Source organism: Gadus chalcogrammus, chromosome 2 (assembly GCF_026213295.1).
Source record: "Gadus chalcogrammus isolate NIFS_2021 chromosome 2, NIFS_Gcha_1.0, whole genome shotgun sequence".
NCBI lineage: Eukaryota > Metazoa > Chordata > Actinopteri > Gadiformes > Gadidae > Gadus > Gadus chalcogrammus.
The window spans coordinates 3,082,411-3,101,783 of record NC_079413.1 but is presented as its reverse complement, the minus strand read 5'-3'; the positions used below and the strand labels follow the sequence as shown (position 1 = coordinate 3,101,783).

Genomic DNA, 19,373 nt, shown 5'->3' with positions numbered 1-19,373 from the left:
CCCCCCCCCCCCCCCCCCCCCCCCCCCCCCCCCCCCCCCCCCCCCCAAGATCAATACTGACATTTAGAATCCCTCCAGGAACAGTCCGACTGACAGAACCTGTATTGAGATCCCAGCAAATAAGAAAACAAGGATAAGGAGAGCCGGGTTGAAGCTCTGGGATACGGGGCCCTTTTTCAAGATGGCCCCCGTGGTTCGACCGATACAAGTGTCGAACACGACCTGAACAGGGGAAAAACCTCTGAGGTGTTGATAGATGGTTCGGTGTTGGAGGTGCGAGGGTTTTCTGCGTTGTACACGGTTCTCTTTATGAGAACGTTTCTAAACATATGAATCAAATCAGCCCCGGCCTCATCCCCTCCGTACCACAGAACGGGTAAACAGCTGCAGTCGCCAAACTTTCTTCCCTCTCTCTCCCCTTTGCACTGCTGCTCTTTATTTCTCCCTGTTCCCTCTCCCTCCAGCTCCTTCTGTGCATGCATACGATGAAGAATGCCTTATATAATCTAAATGGCAAGCTGTGAAGCTTGAGACTCCTGGAAAGTGGGCAAGGAAAATGTGAGTGAGGCAGTGCTGGTGTGGGAGGAGAGTGGTGGTACTGGTTGGGAGGGGGGGGGGGGGGGGGGGCTCACAAACCAGAGAAGAAAGGATGGATACGGGGCTGGAAGGAGTGTGATGTGAGGTGTGTGTGTGTGTGTATGTGCGTGCGTGCGTGTGGGTGGGTGTGTGTGTGTGTGTCTGTGTGTGGCAATAGGGGTAGCTCTCCTAGCGAGCTAATAGGAGTGAATATGCCCAGATATAGGGATGTGAGCTAGGCCTGGACCCAGACTCAACAGACTGCCTCTCTCAATTTTCCCACCAAAAAACGGTATTCTTTTTTTTTTCGTTCACGTTTTGGCTTGCTATTCCTTTCCAAAGCAGTGGGGACCTCCAGCCAATGCGCTGCCATACGGTCCTGCTCAGCACTGTTGTGGGCACACTGGAAAAACCAAGGGTGTTGGCCGAGCATGTAAACAGTAATCCAAACCACCTGCCTCCACTTTAACTGCTACAACACCGCTAGCTTAATACTGTCAGTATTCACACCTCCCTGGGCCAACCTTCCTATCAAGACGGCCTTCCCCGCACCATGTTCATCATCACCTGGCATCGAGTCCGAGACAACTAAGGCTTTGTGGAAACAATCTCTGTTTTCCTCCCCCTCCTCCCTTTTGCATCCTCTGCTAAGGACGTCTGCATGCTGCTGGTGGTTTCCCTTCATTCTTCGCATTCAAATTTGGCTTTCCTCCTTTGCCTCCTAGTTTGCCTCACAGGTTTCCCCCCGTCCCGTGCACTCTCCTCCAGACAGTCTGTCAATTGTGTGAGCTGAACTTTCTCTCACGCTAGGAACATTACACACAGACATTAAAGGGAAACAGTGGGAGAGAGAGAAAGAGAGCGAGCCCAAGAGTGAGAGTGAGAGAGAGAGGTGGTGGTAGGTGGCGGGGTGGGCTGACTGAGGCCGAATTGTGTCCGTGTTTATTTTGGAACCACAGGTCTGCACTACAGGAAGTGACCCCTAAACTTCCCCCAGTTTCAGGCCTCTGGTGGAGACAAAACCCTCTCCCTTTACCCTCTCCCCCTTCCACCCCCAAGGATGTGCCATTACAGGTGGATTCGGTTAAGGTTAGGGTAAGGGCTTATGGGCATATAGCTAGCCTGCCCCCTAGGGAGAAGGTTTGTTTCCAGAGGGAAATGGTCTGGTGGGGAGGGTTATTAGTGGTTATAGTTTAACCAGAGAAAAATGCCTGGTCCCTGACCCGAGCCAGCCAGAGAGGAAGGGTGGAATGTGCTAGTTTCCTTCAGATGGCCGGCTGGCACCGTGTGTGTGTGTGTGTGAGCCTAGCCTTTCTGGGCTCCCTGTGCCCTCTGTCTATTTTCTTTAGTCTTTGTGAGCGGGAGTGTGAACGTTTACCCCACCGCGCAGACACACACATCAGCAACACCTCGCACCGGGCTGTGGAGATGACACCTGCACTGTAACTCGTTACTGGAGGATTTGGTCTGGGAGGCCCAGCGTCTCCTTCTACTTCTCCGACTCGTTCACTGGACTAAGTCGGAAGATCCATTTGGCGGTGAGGGACGGGTGATTCTGAACCGTTACCGGGCACTCCCTTCTCCTGCGCCATTGTTCCCTGCATGCTGATTTCCATATAATTCCATAATATTACATTTAGAAATATGGATTAAAGGAAGGTATAAAAAACGTATAATGTCATCTAATAGATCCTTTCTCTTCCCTGTATGTACTAGATGAATTGGAAGCACAGGGCCAGTATCAGTGACCGAGAGACGAACAATCCAGCAATATTACAATCACATCATATTCATAACACGGTCGTACAGTAACCCATCAGCTCTTCGTGACAAAGACTCAGAGAAGCATGTAGGCAGTAACCTTCTAAAGCCCGCAATTACCGGCTGAGTAATAACAGCTCAGAGACATTGGGCTTCAACGACAGAGATGAAAGATGCAGTGCTGCAAAGGTGCGCATCCTTCCAGCACCCATTTACCAGCATTATCCAACGGCCTCAAAAGGTGACCAATCGCCGATCAGAGTGCAGCGATACATTACAGAAACACAAACAGGAGCAGGGGGTGCAATTAGCAAGAGAATTGTTCCTCTCGCGGGGTTTGGGTGGGCAGATAAATCCAAAAGATACCGGCGGGTTGTCATTGTAGTGTTCCGAATGATGAGGCTGATGAAAGAGAGGTGAGTAGACCTGCAAAGTGTGTGTGGTGACTCATCAACCAAGACATGCATACAAATAGGGAGCGTTCTGCACAAGCTTTTAAGCTTTAGGGCGAATCCCGGCATGAGACCCAACACATTGCCCCCATCCTCTCTGCAGCTCACCCCGGGGAAGGGATGCGTGACTGCAGCTGAGAGGACATGTCCTCTCGCTGGCATTGATAACGGCGTTGCAGGCCAAACGGAGGTCAGGAGGCAGAGCTTAGACTTGCTCCTCTATTCGACGTGTTAGGACAGTGGCCACACCTCAAAAACATATTCGTATTTTCAAGCCATTATGCTGCAATATTGAGATTTTGCCAGAGGAGAGGTATTTCAGTCTCTACAGGAGGTGTTGCACGAGGTTCCTACCTGTCGAGTAGGGAACATGACAGAGTACTGCAATATTTTCTGTCAAGTTCAAATGTAATAGAATTCCTCCCGTGTGTTGAGGTCTGTCTCCTCGCGTTGACCATCTGATATGTGTTTGTACACCGTGGGTGTCCAAGAGGCAAACATTTCTAACCGCTTTCTGGAGAAATCCTGGGATCGAGGCCTAGGGCAGAGTCTTGGGAATAGCTACAACACTTGAAAGACTTTTGCAAACATCTTTGACCGACCACATGTTGGAAAACATCACAGAGTCTTAGTCTTTTTTACGGCATTGTCTTCCCTCGGCAGCAGATATAACATTGAAGGTAGCTTAGAGCTTATAGGCCCTCGGAGCACAGCAGCCTTTTATGCATGCTGCTAGATAATGAAGTCTTTTGCCCAGATGAACCTGAACACTTTAGACTCTGGGCTTCCCAGAGTGAGGTTGCATGCATCTCCATTGCTGGCCTCCTGTCATCCTTCCGCCCGGCTGAGACACCTTTCATTGTCTTAAGTAATCCCTGGAGCAACGGGAGGCCTGCTGGGATATTAACCCAGAAACTCACACTGCCCTGGCTCTCCCAACATAGCCTTTGCACTCAGGGAAAGCTATGGTTTTGCAATAGCGTGAACAGATAACATTGTTCAAAGGAATTCGGTCTCCGTCGATTCTGTAAAAATATTCAGCATAAAGGTTATAAAAGGTGTACTTTTGATTTGACGTTTTACTTTACTGCACGACAACTTGTCGACGACGTGTGACCTCGTTTGTCCAGGGACGTCTTTGGGTTTCTAGGAGTTCCTGAGCCTTTTTTAAACGTTTCCACAACACGAGTGCGAGCGAGTCCTGTGGGTTTCCACCAGCCCACGGCTCCATGGCGGGGAGGGTTTGCGCTGGATGACGCAGGACCTCGCCGTGAGGACCCACTTTTTTCCACACTCGACCCGGCAGCTGCTTCTCACTGAGAACGTCTGTGGGGCTCCAGGGCCATGATGTCACACTTGTGGTGAGGGGCGGGCCTAATGACGCAGACCAATTACTGAAGAGAAGAAGAAACCATCCTGCTCCAAGGCTGAGAGGGAGGCCTGTTTACCCAGACAACCCGTTACTTGAATTGGGCAGATGAAGCTCTCTCCAGTGTGGTGGCTGGGTGTTGGTGGTGGTGGTGGTGTTGGTGGTGGAGGAGGGTGATATGAACTGGGCTGTAGTATGAATGTAGTTTCACCGGCAGTATACGCAGCAGCTGTCTGCGTGTCTGCATCTGAACATTGCTCTACACAACACACACACACATGAACTCTCCCTCACACACAAACACACATGTACACACACTCACACACACACACACACACACACACACACACACACACACACACACACACACACACACACACACACACACACACACACACACACACACACACACTGAACGTGTTGAGTGTGGAATGCCAGTGGAGATTCACAACTGGATCCCTTCGGACATCTGGACCTGTAGTGAGGCTGACAGTTCCTTCCCTCCAAGTCAGTCAGCGCTGAACCGCTCACAAAGGAAAGAACTGTTCGAGAACCAGTGTGGGGATAGAGAGTGGTAGGTCCTCCTCTACGTACTCTGTGGTCCACCCTGGTGGAGGACACCTCGGCTGACCTGCGGCTGAACGGGTCATGCCTCGGGGCTCACCAGCTGATTGCATAAACAAAACATCAGGATGAGAATGCGACCAGCACTTGCAACATGGCCGCCCTGGCGGTTCAGAGAGAGGCTTGTGATTAAATAACAGACCCTCGGGGAGGGGGGGGGGGGGGGGGTTCCAGATCGGGTTCCAGTTTAAACGTGTTTACACAGCACTTAATCACAATACGCCGCGTATCAAAGCGCTCCACGAGTCAACATCGTGGAGTTACAAAGAGCGTGACCGCGTCTCAGACTCTCCGGTTGATGCTGTCAGTGTTGGTGTATAGACACACACACACACACAAACACACACACACACACACGTCACACAACACAAACACACACTCACTCAAACACGCACACACACACACAGAAACACGCACACACACACACTCACTCAAACACTCACACACACAGAAACACACACATACACACACACAGAAACACACACACACACACACACACACACACACACACACACACACACACACACACACACACACACGCACACACACACACTCACTCAAACACGCACACACACAGAAACACACACACACACACACACACACACACACACACACACACACACACACACACACAGAAACAAACACAAACACACACACACACACACACACACACACTCACACACACACACACACACACACACACACTCACACGTGCCTCAGCACATACTAGTTCCGAAGGCTCCCATGGCCCCTGATGGAGGCTCTGCAGGGGTACTGTGGCCCTTTGCGTTTTAATGATCAGGCCGTTGTCCAATCTAGCACAGGGCCCTGTGTTGTTGTGCCCGGGACAATAGGCCCACGGGAGGCAGCCAATAGGGAGAGACCTCCTCCCAAACCAGGACTCAATGTGCACACAATTAGGGACAGTGGAATTGCTTAATTGGAGGAAAATAGTTCCTATACGAGGGCCCACATGACATGGTGAACCTCAACAAACTGGGCGTTTAATGAGTTGTTATAAACCAGATACACACATGCACTGGAATAAAAGTGCACGCGTGAAACAAAAAAAACGGAATCCTTTTCGTTATACATAGGTGTTTCCTCTCAATGACACAATACGGGTAAATAGTTCATTCATATTTGCGGATTGCATATGTTTAACTCTTAAGATGCTGTTGTGACATCAGCGTGGAGCTCAGTACGAGCTGAGCAGTACTGAGCTCCCCACAGAACAACAGCTGGATGAGCAGATGAGCGTCCAGGGCAGGTTTAGCTATAGTATAAACTACTCGGCTCCAACATACAGTATATATCTCCAAAGGGGATTAGCGGAGTTGTGCGTGCGTGCGAGCGTGTGCGTGTGCGTGTGTGTGTGTGTGTGTGTGTGTGTGTGTGTGTGTGTGTGTGTGTGTGTGTGTGTGTGTGTGTGTGTGTGTGTGTGTGTGTGCGTGTGTGCCTTCGGAGACACGCAAACAAAGTGCGTTGCTCTGGTAGCCTAACGGGCATTGACATATACTATCTGCCTGCATTCTAAAGACGCTGCCGGGGCACGTGCACCACTGGAAGCCCTCGGACTACAATCTGAGTCTGAGGAGCGCAGCTTGCAAGATGACCGACGCACCACTGTAGACTCGGAAAATAGGTCACTCGGCGCTGCCCTGCTTGAACTCGGACCGTTCTGCAGGGCTGAAATGCATGACACGTCGGAACACAAACCCGTGCCATACCAACTGTGGAGCGACTGACACGTTGAAAATACACGAAGCGCGTGATGGAGATGGGTCTAGGGACAGGGCTTACCGTAGAGTACAATGATGTGGATGCCGCAGAGTTCTCTACGACTTGTTCCCTCTTCGGCGCAAACTTCCCACGCAAGACTTTCCGCAAAAAAGGAGGACGAACGACTTCTTGAAACGTGATGTCGTCTTGTCGAGTATATATATGAAATACAAAACGGGGAAAAAACGATACTAGGTGTCCATCGAGGCGGCCCGTTCCCAGACCATTGTCAGCATAAATTTAAACACTAAAAAAACATAACGCCACACTGCACGTTAATGGTTAATTCCACAGCTATAGAGCAGACTATACGGCGTGATACTTAAACACGTTGCCGTGAAGTGATATATCGTCTTGCCATAGCCGATCCGTCAAAAAGAAAAAAAATGTAAACACCAAAATCCGTATTCTTAACTGTTGCCGTCAGGAAAATTAAGACGTCTTCGGCTGTCATGCGTTCGAGACCAGAGGCGCGAGGGTCGTCGGTGTCTTCCTAAGTGCATCGCCTCATGGCAACGCTGGTCAACTTGCTCTTCCTATGGGTGGTCGTCCTTTGGGGGGGGGTGCGCTGGGAGGGGTGCGCTGGGCACTCAACAGAGATGTCACGAAGACAGGGGGTCTTCCCTTGGTGTTTTTTTCCCAGACGCCGACTCCGAGTATACTCGAGTGGGGAGGGGGGGGGGTCGATTTATTAGTTTTCTCCGAGTGTCCTGACTCCTCTCCTCTTCTTCTTCTTCCTCTTCTTCTGCCTCGTACTCCAGGAGACGTGATCGTCGCTCTCCGGTCTCCCCCTCTCTCTCTCTCTCGTCCGTCTCGAGAGCAGCAGACAGCACACCCGGACCCGCGCCAGCCCGTGTCTCCCTCTCGTCGCGCGCGGAGGACTAGCCCAGACTCTGCCAGCTCAGCGCGTGCTTGCTGGCTCCGCCCCTCCGCCATGGGCGGTCCCCGGATCCTCGTCTCCCGTCCATCGCCTCCGGTCCACCATACAGCCCTGATGTGGATCAAATTGAACAACGAAAATTAACCAAACGGAAGTCTAAACGTTGTTAGACGTTTAGACTTAAACACTTTGAACATAAGCTAGTTCCCAAAAAGCATATGTAGCTTTGATAACAGGTCTATAGCCTAATGTAAAGTCAACATCAGGCCATAAGCAACAGGTTATAGTTAAATAGGACTAGGCTACATTTAATGAGGCTTTTATTCTTAGGCGGCCTATCTTTACTTGAAGTACTTGATCTTTTTTTTCGCTTTTTAGGTCTGCAGTCATCTAGTTGTTTTTTTCTACCAACAGCCAGAACACATTCTGAAATCCAAATTGCTGCAAACGTGTTTATTCTCATTGAAAAGGCACGATAATGACTGGAAAGTTCACAGTGGGGGCATACGAAGACAATTGCCTTAACCGTTTTGGTCGAATGTGTTTTAACGCAGATACACTTCATTCTCACAGTGGTTGCCATTATAGTAATAGCACTTGTGGATTACATTGCATCCAATTGGTGGTATTATTACAGTAGCCATTAAATGATAATAAAAAACGCGCGCATGTATGTGTGTGCGGGCGTGTGCGTGTGCGTGTTTGTCTGTGTATGCTTGCATGTGCGCATCTATTTACGTGCGTGCCGTGCATGTTCGTCTGTGTGCGTGTGCATGTGGCTAGCAGCATCTCATTCCCGACGACACTTTGAGGAAGCATCGGTAGCAGAATGTAGGCAGTATATATAATTTAAATTAGCGTGTTGAATGCTAATGCAATGTAATAACCGTACAAATGTTCGGTTCAGCACGGTTCAACACGGCTAATTCTAACGCCTTACATAAAGAATGACCAATTCGATGTAATAGAGATAGGCTAATTACCTTCATATGGAATTAAATAACTAGAAGTCTGGCTTTTTTTTGTAAGTTATCCTATTTGCAATTTAAATGTATAAATATCATAGGTACTGATACATAATTACAAATATTAACTTGAATAATGATTGATTTTAGCCTATATATTCTACAAAACACAGACCCGGCCAAAATGTGTTAGGCCTATTGACAATTCCGGGTGCGAGGAGTATGCCTTCAGACGACTGCCCGCAGATTTCGCGGTGTCTGTGTGGTTATTAGGTTACCGCGTGTCCTCATCCCCCCCCTGTTCGACTAGCCTGCTGAAACGTCCAGCGTTGTCCGCCAAAACAGACGCAGCTGTTTAAACGCTCTGTAGAGATCGATACTGCCCTCGGGTCCCCGCCGTCAGCTCGTACCGTCTGTTCATATATCCGTGTCACTGGAGTATACGCCCCGTTCATGATATGGCTGTTAACTGTATTAGGTCAATGGGGAAAAAAATATTATAATGGAGAACTCGATTATTATTATTTTTTACTTTATTTCTAATAGAATGAACCGGATAATTGATCGGGCAGTTTGTATCTGTTTATGCTAAATTACCCATTGTTTACATGCAGTTCCTGTCGCCGCGGAAGGAGGCTTTGGGCAGTGCTGTGTGATTCCTACCAGCTGTTTCCCGCCTTGAAAGCCATCTGATCAGCTGCACACACACACACACACACACACACACACACACACACACACACACACACACACACACACACACACACACACACACACACACACTCGGCCTCACTAATGCACAAACACACACACGCACACACACACTCGCCCTCACACACGCACAAACACACGCACACGCGCACTATCTCCCACTCACACACACACGCACACACACACACTCGTACACGTACATGCAGCGGGTGGAAGAGAAAGAGGGAGGGGAGTGAGCTACCGATAGAGCGCCACTCACAACGAGGGCTCCCCATCAGCTGGAAGTCGAGTAACATTACAACTCTGCAGCCTGCTACTACTGCATAATAAAGACACGGATTTACATCTGAATGCGGGGAATCACGCACCTTTTGGACCAAAGGACTTGTTTACAACTTCGACATTGTTTTTAATCCGGCAACAATAATTCGGTGACCAAAACTGGACTGGCCACCATGGAGTATTTCATGGTACCCGCTCAGAAGGTGCCCTCCTTGCAACATTTTAGGAAAACGGAGAAAGAAGTGATTGGGGGACTGTGTAGGTGTGTATACGTGTTGATTCATTATTGCTTTATCTAATGCACTGCACCACAGCGATACGGGTTATGTCGGCGCGCAGGGGACAGGGGGTTGAAGGAACATGCTCGATTCGGTGTGTTATTGTGTACAAGAGCCACTCTTGATGAGCGGGATTCAAAGGCCATGAAACCCCGACACAATGACCATTATTCGGCCGGTGCGCTTGACCGCAGACGCGACACCCCGGGGCTTCAAACGTGACCACATATGTACCACTTGATAAATCGATACATTTTTTGGGGCGAACAAACACAAACCACGTGGTTACATACACGCCACGCTTCTCCACTGTGGCGAGTGCATCACTAGTGCGTTTTAAATAACACGCGTTTCGGATACGCGTGTGTCTAATTTGCATAAGTACACGACGAGTGGTTTCGTTAGAATGGGAGGAATATATAAGATTAGCCTGTATACCCGTGTTGAGGGGCTACTGTTGGCTGATTCTGATCCGAGCGGTCTGAAGTTATTAAGGATAGTGCGGCCATGCTTGTGGTCCGTGCTAAAAAGTGATGTGGGTCTAGCGCTAAACGCTTGTTTTGAAGCATTGCAGCACCGTTTACACGGGCGGGACAGACTCGTCCTTTGGTTGACGGTTTCACATTCGACGAAAGTGTTGCGCTTGTGTATTTTTAGCTCGTTTACAGTGCGCACCGTGTCGTTTACATTGCGTCGTTTCGAGCAGCGCTTCTGCCATGCTGCCGCATGGACAGGCGGAGGGGAAGCGGAGTCGCATTGTTGTAATGGCGGAGGAAACGAATGGGCTATTTTAACCGCGCTGTTATTAGGCGTTGCGTTTGCGTGTGTTTCATAAATGATTTATGATGTTTTCTAGCAAATTCTAAACCAAATTGTTACGCAAAAAACGAATAGGCTGGTAGTTGTGTTAATAAGGGGGTGTGTATGTAACACAAGGCCCGTCAATGCGTCTCGCCTGCAGCCTCTTTCCTACATGGAGGCGGAGGAATCTGCTGGGTTACACGGGAAATGTAGTCCTATGTATTATTTGTAGTCTCCCTTGCCATAACGCCCCAGTTGACACTGAAGAATATAATTTAAAAGTGCTATATTATACATATACAAATACCCTTTTAGTGATGCAATAACCTTTTTCCTATTTATAATCTGTGTATGCGTTGAATGTCAGTTCTTGGCACACACTTATCTATGTCTCTTTGCTCATTTTCAGGATTTACCGTTAACAGTTCAGTTGGTAGGCTACAGATAATATTTGCCTAAACCTAATCTCGGACATACAGGTTTAAATGGATTTGTCATTTTACTTTAGATATTAATGCAATATTGTTTTTTATCTAGTCATATTATATTTTTGGACATTTTCTGATATCCCATTCAAAAATATCAAATACACACAAAAAAAAGGTGTTACAATCAAGTAATGTAGCATATTAAATATAACAGCCCATAATTGAATGGCAGCATGAACACGCATTAAAAAGCAATTACCAGTTTCAGCTTTTCTCACTGCGACGCTTTAAGGGAAATCTTTATTAGGAAAAGTAAAACCAAATGGCCTCAATCTGTTGAGGTGCTCCTTTCTAAAATGGAGAAGATCCCAAGAATTCAACCTCCAGCATTTTTCGTCTGAGGTCTACCAAAGAGTGTGTGTGTGTGTGTGTGTGTGTGTGTACATCCGCGTGCGTGCGTGTAACGGATATGCTGTCCCCAGCCTGGCCAACATTCCCCTGACGCCGGAGACGGCGAGGGACCAGGAACGCCGCATCCGCCGGGAGATCGCTAACAGCAACGAGCGGCGGCGCATGCAGAGTATCAACGCCGGCTTCCAGTCGCTCAAGACGCTGATCCCCCACAGCGACGGGGAGAAGCTCAGCAAGGTGGGCCCCCCCCCCCCCCCTCGCCCACTCACACCGCCTCCTCCCCCGCCCCCCCCCCCCGTGGCGACCGGTGTGCGTCAGATAGCAAGGGAGGAAGGGGGTAGGGGGTCGGCTTAGCTCAGGAGGTAGAGCAGTTGTCCTGTAACCGAAAGGTTTCTAGTTTGATCCCCGGCTCCTCCTAGCTTTGAGTGTTGATGTGTCCCTGAGCAAGGCACCTCACCCTAACTGCTCCCGACGAGCTGGCTGTCGCCCTGCATGGTTGACTCTGCCGTCGGTGTGTCAATGTGTGTATAGACCGATGTAAGTCGCTTTGGATAAAAGCGTCTGCTAAATGCCCTGATTGTAATTGTAATTGAGATGTCGACAGGCCGAAGGAGTCTTGGACTCTGTAGTCTTAACCCGAATTAAAGCACTGCGGATGAACCAAAAATGACGTGGTCCTTGCTAAGGTGCGGTGCGAACTACACTCCTCTGCTTTTTTGCTAGTATTTTAGGTGTCATGACCTGGAGTTATTATTATTGAAGTTATTCTGCCACCTTGTCCGTAAAAAGCGGGCACAACGTCTCCAAACAAGAATGATTGTGATAAGGTCTGAATGAAGCCAGGCTCAACTCATGCCTTGGCGTAGCTCTGTAGGTAGAGCGGGTAGACTTGTAACCGGAAGGTTGCTAGTTTGATCCCCAGCTTCTCCTAGCCACGTGTTGAGGTGTCCCTGAGCAAGACGCCTCAACCTACCTGCTCCTGATGAGCTTGAGGTCGTTTTGCATGGTTGACTCCGCAGTCGGTGTGTGAATGTGTGTGTGAACGGTTGTAAGTCGCTTTGGATAAAAGCATCTTCTAAATGTAAATGTGTCCTACACTCCAACATCCCTCGTGGGGAAGGCATCACAGCGAGAATCTCCGCTTAAGAACCCTACTGTAGATACTTTGCAATGCAGCCATTGTTTTAGATTCCGAATAGTTTCCAATTTTCAGCTGCTGAAGGAATAAGAACCAACTAGAAAATCAAGAGAGTAATGCAACAAGAATAATAGCGGCTACAGTGGTGGCTGCAGTGAAAACCTGGAACGGAGCAGGACTGAGCGCCCCAGCTCCAGTGTAGGGTTACTGCGGTGGCCGCGGTCGTCTTGTTAACTCTGTTCTCTCCTGCCCAGGCGGCCATACTACAGCAGACCACAGACTACATCTTCTGCCTGGAGCAGGAGAAGACGAGGCTTCTGAATCAGAACAATCAGCTCAAGCGCTTCATACAGGTGAGGTACAGCATGTAACGGATCTCATGGCCGGCCCAAGTCCGTCATTGTCAGCGAGGGGCATTTCTACGGTGTAGGACCACGGGGTGATGAATCGCTGCACATGTACTTCAGCTCACTGAGAATGGAGGACGACATATTTGTACCGGTAGTCATCCATCTAAATGTAGTTTTCTTATGGTTTTTATAGCACACACAATTAGTTTGAATGGGAAATAAATGAATGACACCTATTTATTATTTTAATCAATTAAATATATTTCAGATATTTTCAGATCTTTATATTTACACCTAAGGCATTAGGCAGAATCTTTTGTCCGAAGCAAAAAGTGTCCATACACTCACACAATGACGGTGGAGTCCACCATGCAAGGGGGGAGCAGAGTAGACGTCTCAATCAGCTAGGTGGAGCCGGGGATTGAACCAGCAACCTTCTGGTGGCAACCCGCTGGTCAACCCGCTCGACCGGCGTGCCTGAGGTGCAGAGGAGGCGTCGATAGCTTCTCGGGCGCTGTAATATTAACCTGAATTTAAAGTAGGCAGCAGTTAGTGTTAGGTGTCCCACTGGGGATTGAACTAGCAACCTTCCGGTGACAAGTAGACCCACTCTACTGCCTGAGCTAAAACTCTCGGCACATTATAAATATGAATAAGAAGAACTCTGTCAAATCAGTTCAACAAGGTGCTGGAATACATCCAATTATATTCAATGTATTCAGCTCCCCTAACTCTGGTATCCCCTGTCGGCCCCCGATAAGGAGTTCAGCGGCTCCTCCCCAAAGAGGAGGCGCACCGAGGAGAAGGACGAAGGCATCGGCTCCCCGGACATCCTGGAGGAGGAGAAGACGGAGGACCTGAGGAGGGAGATGATCGAGCTGAGGCAGCAGCTGGCAAAGGAGCGCTCAGTCCGCATGATGCTGGAGGAGCAGGTGAGAGGAGTGGCACAGTCCTGGGTTCAGATCACTCATGTTCATGATGCTGGAGGAGCAGGTGAGAGGAGTGGCACAGTCCTGGGTTCAGATCACTCATGTTCATGATGCTGGAGGAGCAGGTGAGAGGAGTGGCACAGTCCTGGGTTCAGATCACTCATGTTCATGATGCTGGAGGAGCAGGTGAGAGGAGGAACATGGTCCTGGGTTCAGATCACTCATGTTCATGAGGCTGGAGGAGCAGGTGAGAGGAGTGGCACAGTCCTGGGTTCAGATCACTCATGTTCATGATGCTGGAGGAGCAGGTGAGAGGAGTGGCACAGTCCTGGGTTCAGATCACTCATGTTCATGATGCTGGAGGAGCAGGTGAAGAGGGACACATTCCTGGGTTCAGATCACTCATGTTCATGATGCTGGAGGAGCTAGTGAAGAGGGACACAGTCCTGGGTTCAGATCACTCATGTTCATGATGCTGGAGGAGCAGGTGAAGAGGGACACAGTCCTGGGTTTAGCTAACGCAACAAGTGGCACAACTGCTTGGTTAGCAAAAAAAAAGGCATTAATAAAGTAATTTCCTTCTGATTGGTTGAAATAGTGTTGTCATGGGTGCACAATGACATGGCGCACTAATGCCAACCAATCAGAATAGCCTTTCTAACCAGAAGGTCATTTAGTCATTCATGGTTCGCATGGAAGTATTTGGTTTCTCTTTTGCAACAATCAAAAGAATAATGCGTTGTATTTATGAACATATTCCACATTCAACATAGAGGACAAAACAAAAGGAAAGAAATGAAAAATATGAATGGTAAACAAACATGAGGTCATGGGATGATGAGTAAAATGGAATAATTCAAAATAAAATGTAACGTGAAACATAATATGAAACGTCTGTCCCATTGGCCATCAGAACTATGACCTGACGAGGTCTGGATCCTAATCCTAAAGCCATCCCAATAACGGTGTTGTGATCATAATGTGGTGCTCGCCCTCAGATGGAGGGCGTGGACTCCCAGCTGCACCCAGAGAGGCTGAAGGTGATCACCCAGCAGGTGCCGCCCGAGCAGCGCATCCACAGCCTGGCCCAGCTGCAGCACAAGCACGAGCAGCTGGACACGGACGTCACTCCGGCCTGCAGCCCGCAGGTACGCGCCGCGACCGCCGCCGTCGACGACCGCCGCCATGCTCACCGCTCGGTCGCTCGCATGGCGTTTAGCAGGGATAACTTTGCATCCCACATGCGTGTGTGTTGCTACATGTGGTGTGCCACCATCAGCTTGGAATCACACATCCCAGCCACTTTTGTAATGCTATGTGGTTATGCCAAATACAGGGTATATTAATATATAACGTATCAATAAAGTAATGTAACCCCAATAACAAAAAAAAACTGTTGTTTGACAGCCTTCTACCTAGTGGCCTGCAGACGCCTCCAGCTCCTTCTGACTCTGTAGCCTTAGCCGTGACCGTAGCCTTTAGCAGGCGGCGGGGTGGGGATTCATTAACCTCCAGGCTCTGAGCGGTCTCCAGCCGGGGCACTTTTCACAGTCAGTCGATGGCCAGCCGACTGATCTCCTTCCTGCCCTGCTGTCTCCTGCTCAGTGCTCTGTTTCAGCCTTCCACACCAGACCCAATCAATAGTTACTTGCCTGTGTGTTTGTGTGTCTTACCCTTCTGGTTTGGTCCCCGACCGGCACATGAAGCTGATTTTTTCCAAAGCTCGATGAACTCAGGAATACCTTTTTTTTTTTTTATTATTCAAAGGCGTCGCCCCCAGCCAGCCCCCCCGCCCCCACCCACCACGCCACGGTCATCGTTCCGGCGCCGGCCCAGACTCCCCATCCGCATCACGTCACCGTGGTAACCATGGGCCCGGCGTCCGTCATCAACACAGTGTCCACGTCCAGGCACAACCTGGACACCATTGTTCAGGTAGGCTCCATGGAACGTTCTTGCGCGTCTTCTTTTTGTGCAGGCTTTTTATTTATTTATTTGTGCGGAGCATGGTTAGATTCAATGTTGATCATCAGAAAAGCTTCCCCGATGGAAATTTTGGAATTATTTTCTCAATGGTTCATACAGTTGGCCTTAATGACCTAATCTTGAACATTCACTCCAGTAAATCACTCACAAAACTGAATGTAAACTTTGCTATGCATCCAAACGTTGAGTAAAAGGAGCAACAGTTTGCATCGACAAGTACACCGTTACTCCTAAAAATAAATGTCCTCATCGTACCTTGGTTTGTTTACGTTTTTGGCTGCATGGCCGATGACGACAGACTGTATTAAACGAGGACGGTTCATTACCGCACACGGCCACCAGAGGGTGCTGTTGCTGCTTCAGTTGAATCCCTTCCTTTTTTAACTCGTGTCCATCCCCTCCCGTTGCGTCCAGGCGATCCAGCACATCGAGGGCCGGGTGTGCGCGGGCGAGGAGGACCAGCGGCGGGCGGTCATCGTGTCCTCGGGGCGCGCCCTCTCCAGCCCGGCCGCTTCGGACACGGCCTCCAACAGCGACGGCGCCGACGACTCACTGTTGCCCTGAGCAACGCCACATCACATCTCTAGCCTACCGACGACCCGCGCGCGCACGTGCATTCACGCCCCCCCACCCCAAACTAAACGGGGGGCCCGCCCCCGCCCGACAGCGCTGTGGGTCAAATGGACCGAATTTGTTGGTAGACAATTTTTGAAAAAGAAGCACTCTGTGATCTACACTCGTACATGCTGTGCCCCCGAGGCCGCCCCCCCCCCCACCCCCATTGGTTTACACTTAGACGTTCCTGACGCTCCAAACTTCCTGTTCAGTGTCTCGCTCAGCTTCTCCGCTCGGGCCTGCTTGTCGCGCATCGACAGCGACGACGAGCATCCCGGAAAAACTGTTTTTATAAGCTCTTCAATCATACCCCCCCCCCCGCCCCCCTTCCCCGCCCCGGCCCGGCCATCCCCCTACGCTTTGACTTTGCTGCTTTGAACGCCTGCTATAATCTCCATGTTTTTTTTTCTTCATCTTCTTCATTCCTTCTGGTGGATCCTTCCTTTTTTGTATTTTTTTTGGACTTGCTTCAAAGCTGCGTCTGTGTCGTTTCTCGCCCCCCCCCCTCCCCGCCCCCCACCGGGAGCAGAACGCGACCGTGAGCCCCAGCAGGGCGCTTCGTATCCCCCGTCCGTCCCCCCGTCGCCCCCACACCAGAGCTCTCGCTCCACACCGCCTCCGTTCCCCGTCGACGAGGCCTTCATCTCCTCCGCTATCTTTTTTTTGTCGTTGTTTTTTTACACACAGACACGTCGAAGAGACGGCGAGCTTTTGAAAGACTCCAGCCGCTCACTCAATCAGAGGCAACTGTACCCCCCCCCCCAAACCCCCAAACCCCCAAACGTCATTATCTCTGTCGGGTCTGAAATGTTATTTTGTTGTCATGCTGTGTTCCTCTGGGCCGCCCGCTGTTATCGAGGTGAAAACAAAAAAGCGGGAGAAAAAAAGGTGATTGTACTGAAACACACGGAGGAATGCCGCGGAGGTCGCGTCTTGATTGGTGCTCGTGGGAAAGGAAAACTGAGGGAGGGGGGGGAAGGGGTGAGTGCACCTTACCCCTCCCTCTTATCCTCGTTTGTGTGGTTTTTTTTGTATGTTGTTGCCGGGCTGGGTTCCTGGTGGTCCCCATCTATAGCCGTGGCCATGGACCCCCCCCCCATGAACCCAATGATGGGCTGCTGCTTCTGATATGTCCCCCAATGCAAATTTGACTTATATCACCAGGCTTACATGAGCTTCACTGTGGTCATGTGACCCCCCCCCCCCCCCCAGCTAAACTGAAGACAGCGGTGCCCCAGAATCTATGGCCTCCCCCCCCGCTGTGCAACACGTGTCGGCATAACACGCAGAACACGACCCGCAGTCCGCTGAGACCCATTATCCAACTCATCACGCAGTATGGTTTTGTATATATGAGGGTAGCTGCTGAATTAAACAGGGGGGGGGGGGGGGGGGGGGGGGGCTGGTCTTGATCAAAGCATCCATGAAGGAATGCTTGCAGCAAGCATTTGAAAACAACCAGTGAAATTACTTGAGCTCGATGCCACAGGGAAAGGGGAGGGAGGGGTCGATGCCACACCGGGGTGGGGGCTGGGGGTGTATCACATGGTGTATCACATGTTGTATCACAGTGCACACGTGCGCTATGCATTCCTCCTTTTATTGTCCTTGTTTATCTCTTTGTCTCGTTGCCCTATTGGGCGTTAATGAACCATGCTTCATGATGTTTGTTGATATGGAACTTGAATTTAAATGTTCCCCCCCACCCACCCACCCACACGTGAGTGACCCTGCTGTTAAGACCGGTGTTGGGGGGGCGAGAAGCGGCAGCTTGCCTTACTAAGAGCCGCGGTCGTAGCGGAGACCCCCCACCACCACCACGAGACCCCCCTGGGGTCAGCCTTAATGTAGACGCCTGGTCTTAACAGACCGCCCTGTTCTAGACCCTGGGAGATGGGCCACTGAGTCTCACACACACACACACACACACACACACACACACACACACACACACACACACACACACACACACACACACACACACACACACACACACACACACACACACACACACACACACACACACACACACACATTCTGAAAGCAATCTTGTACTTGATTATCTTTCCAGGCGATTGCTGTGTGCGGTTTAAATTAGGTGCAGCCTGAGATCAGTCCTCAGAGATGGTTCTTTTTTTTTATTGATTTTCGATTTGTTTACTCCCACGGAAATTCCATACATGAAATCTCGACATTCCAAGAAATACACTTTAATTACATTTAATTCTATTTAGTAAGTAGACAATTTCCACTTGTGTTGATTTTGGCATCACCCTGCCGAATGTCTTGTGTGTCCATTTTGTCCTGTTTTGCATACATGGAACATTGAACTGCTGGACAGATATGTTTTAACATGCTACGTACTTAAAAATTTTGTTTCACACTAAAATGAAACAAAACAGTGGATTACCCTTTAAACACGTGACCGGAATGATGTATTTTCCCTTTTGTGCGCGCCTGCTTTATTTCTACAACTTTCATGTGTTTCACGTGTATGTTTTACTGTTTCGTCTTAACTGAAGCCAGGCACTATTTTGGTTCCATCTCTGCTTTACACTATGCGTGCGTGTTTGTGAAATGCATGTGAAGATAACACACATATCAGTGGTCTACAGACAGACCAGGGTAGGTAAGCAACTTTGTTTTATCGTTTTAAATGGAGGTTCAGATCATAAAGCACTTATACTGTATCCAACCAGAAACAGCCTTTTGTTTTGTATCAAATAAGCCGATCAGCGGACACTCCTGAGGTTGCGAGTGGAACGCCCAACATGTCGCACCCCCTTGCTCATTCTGCCTCTTCCTGCTCCTCACGATCTACTTTTCATTGTGTCGCTCTTCCTTCGTAATCCATCCCATCTCTATTTTGTCGTGCTATCCTCACCGTCTCGTACTCACGCTTTCCTGCATAATGTTTTTTTTTTTTTTGTTAGACCTGTCCGCGGACAGAGTCGTCAAGAAGCAATTTTTTTTCTTTGAAGAAAAGTTTTGGGAATAACGAGGCTTGTGCCTTTGTAAAGTCAGAATAATAAAGT

The 19,373-nt window shown here is 49.5% G+C and overlaps 2 protein-coding genes across 2 annotated transcripts in view; one reads left to right on the top strand and one right to left on the bottom strand.

Moving 5' to 3' along the window:
* Positions 1 to 2,168, bottom strand: part of glis2b (GLIS family zinc finger 2b) — an 8,245-nt gene extending 6,077 nt beyond the window's left edge. Inside the window, exon 1 of the mRNA XM_056608432.1 lies at positions 2,144 to 2,168. Coding sequence (XP_056464407.1) covers positions 2,144 to 2,168 — 25 coding nt within the window. The remainder of the gene's footprint in view (positions 1 to 2,143) is intronic.
* Positions 2,169 to 9,159: 6,991 nt separating this feature from the next.
* tfap4 (transcription factor AP-4 (activating enhancer binding protein 4)) lies at positions 9,160 to 16,446 on the top strand. Its single transcript, XM_056582785.1, has 7 exons — positions 9,160 to 9,664; positions 11,392 to 11,557; positions 12,713 to 12,811; positions 13,570 to 13,740; positions 14,736 to 14,885; positions 15,505 to 15,672; positions 16,138 to 16,446. Exons 1-7 carry the CDS (start codon positions 9,576 to 9,578, stop codon positions 16,285 to 16,287), a joined length of 993 nt encoding a protein of 330 aa, XP_056438760.1. The 5' UTR covers positions 9,160 to 9,575; the 3' UTR covers positions 16,288 to 16,446.
* The last annotated feature ends 2,927 nt before the right edge of the window (positions 16,447 to 19,373 follow it).

Coding starts and splice junctions, on each gene's coding strand:
- tfap4 (XM_056582785.1), top strand. CDS start 9,576: ATGGAGTATTTCATGGTACCCGCTCAGAAGGTGCCCTCCTTGCAACAT. Junction 11,558..12,712: donor ACGGGGAGAAGCTCAGCAAG/GTGGGCCCCCCC, acceptor TCTCCTGCCCAG/GCGGCCATACTACAGCAGAC. Junction 13,741..14,735: donor GCATGATGCTGGAGGAGCAG/GTGAGAGGAGTG, acceptor GCTCGCCCTCAG/ATGGAGGGCGTGGACTCCCA.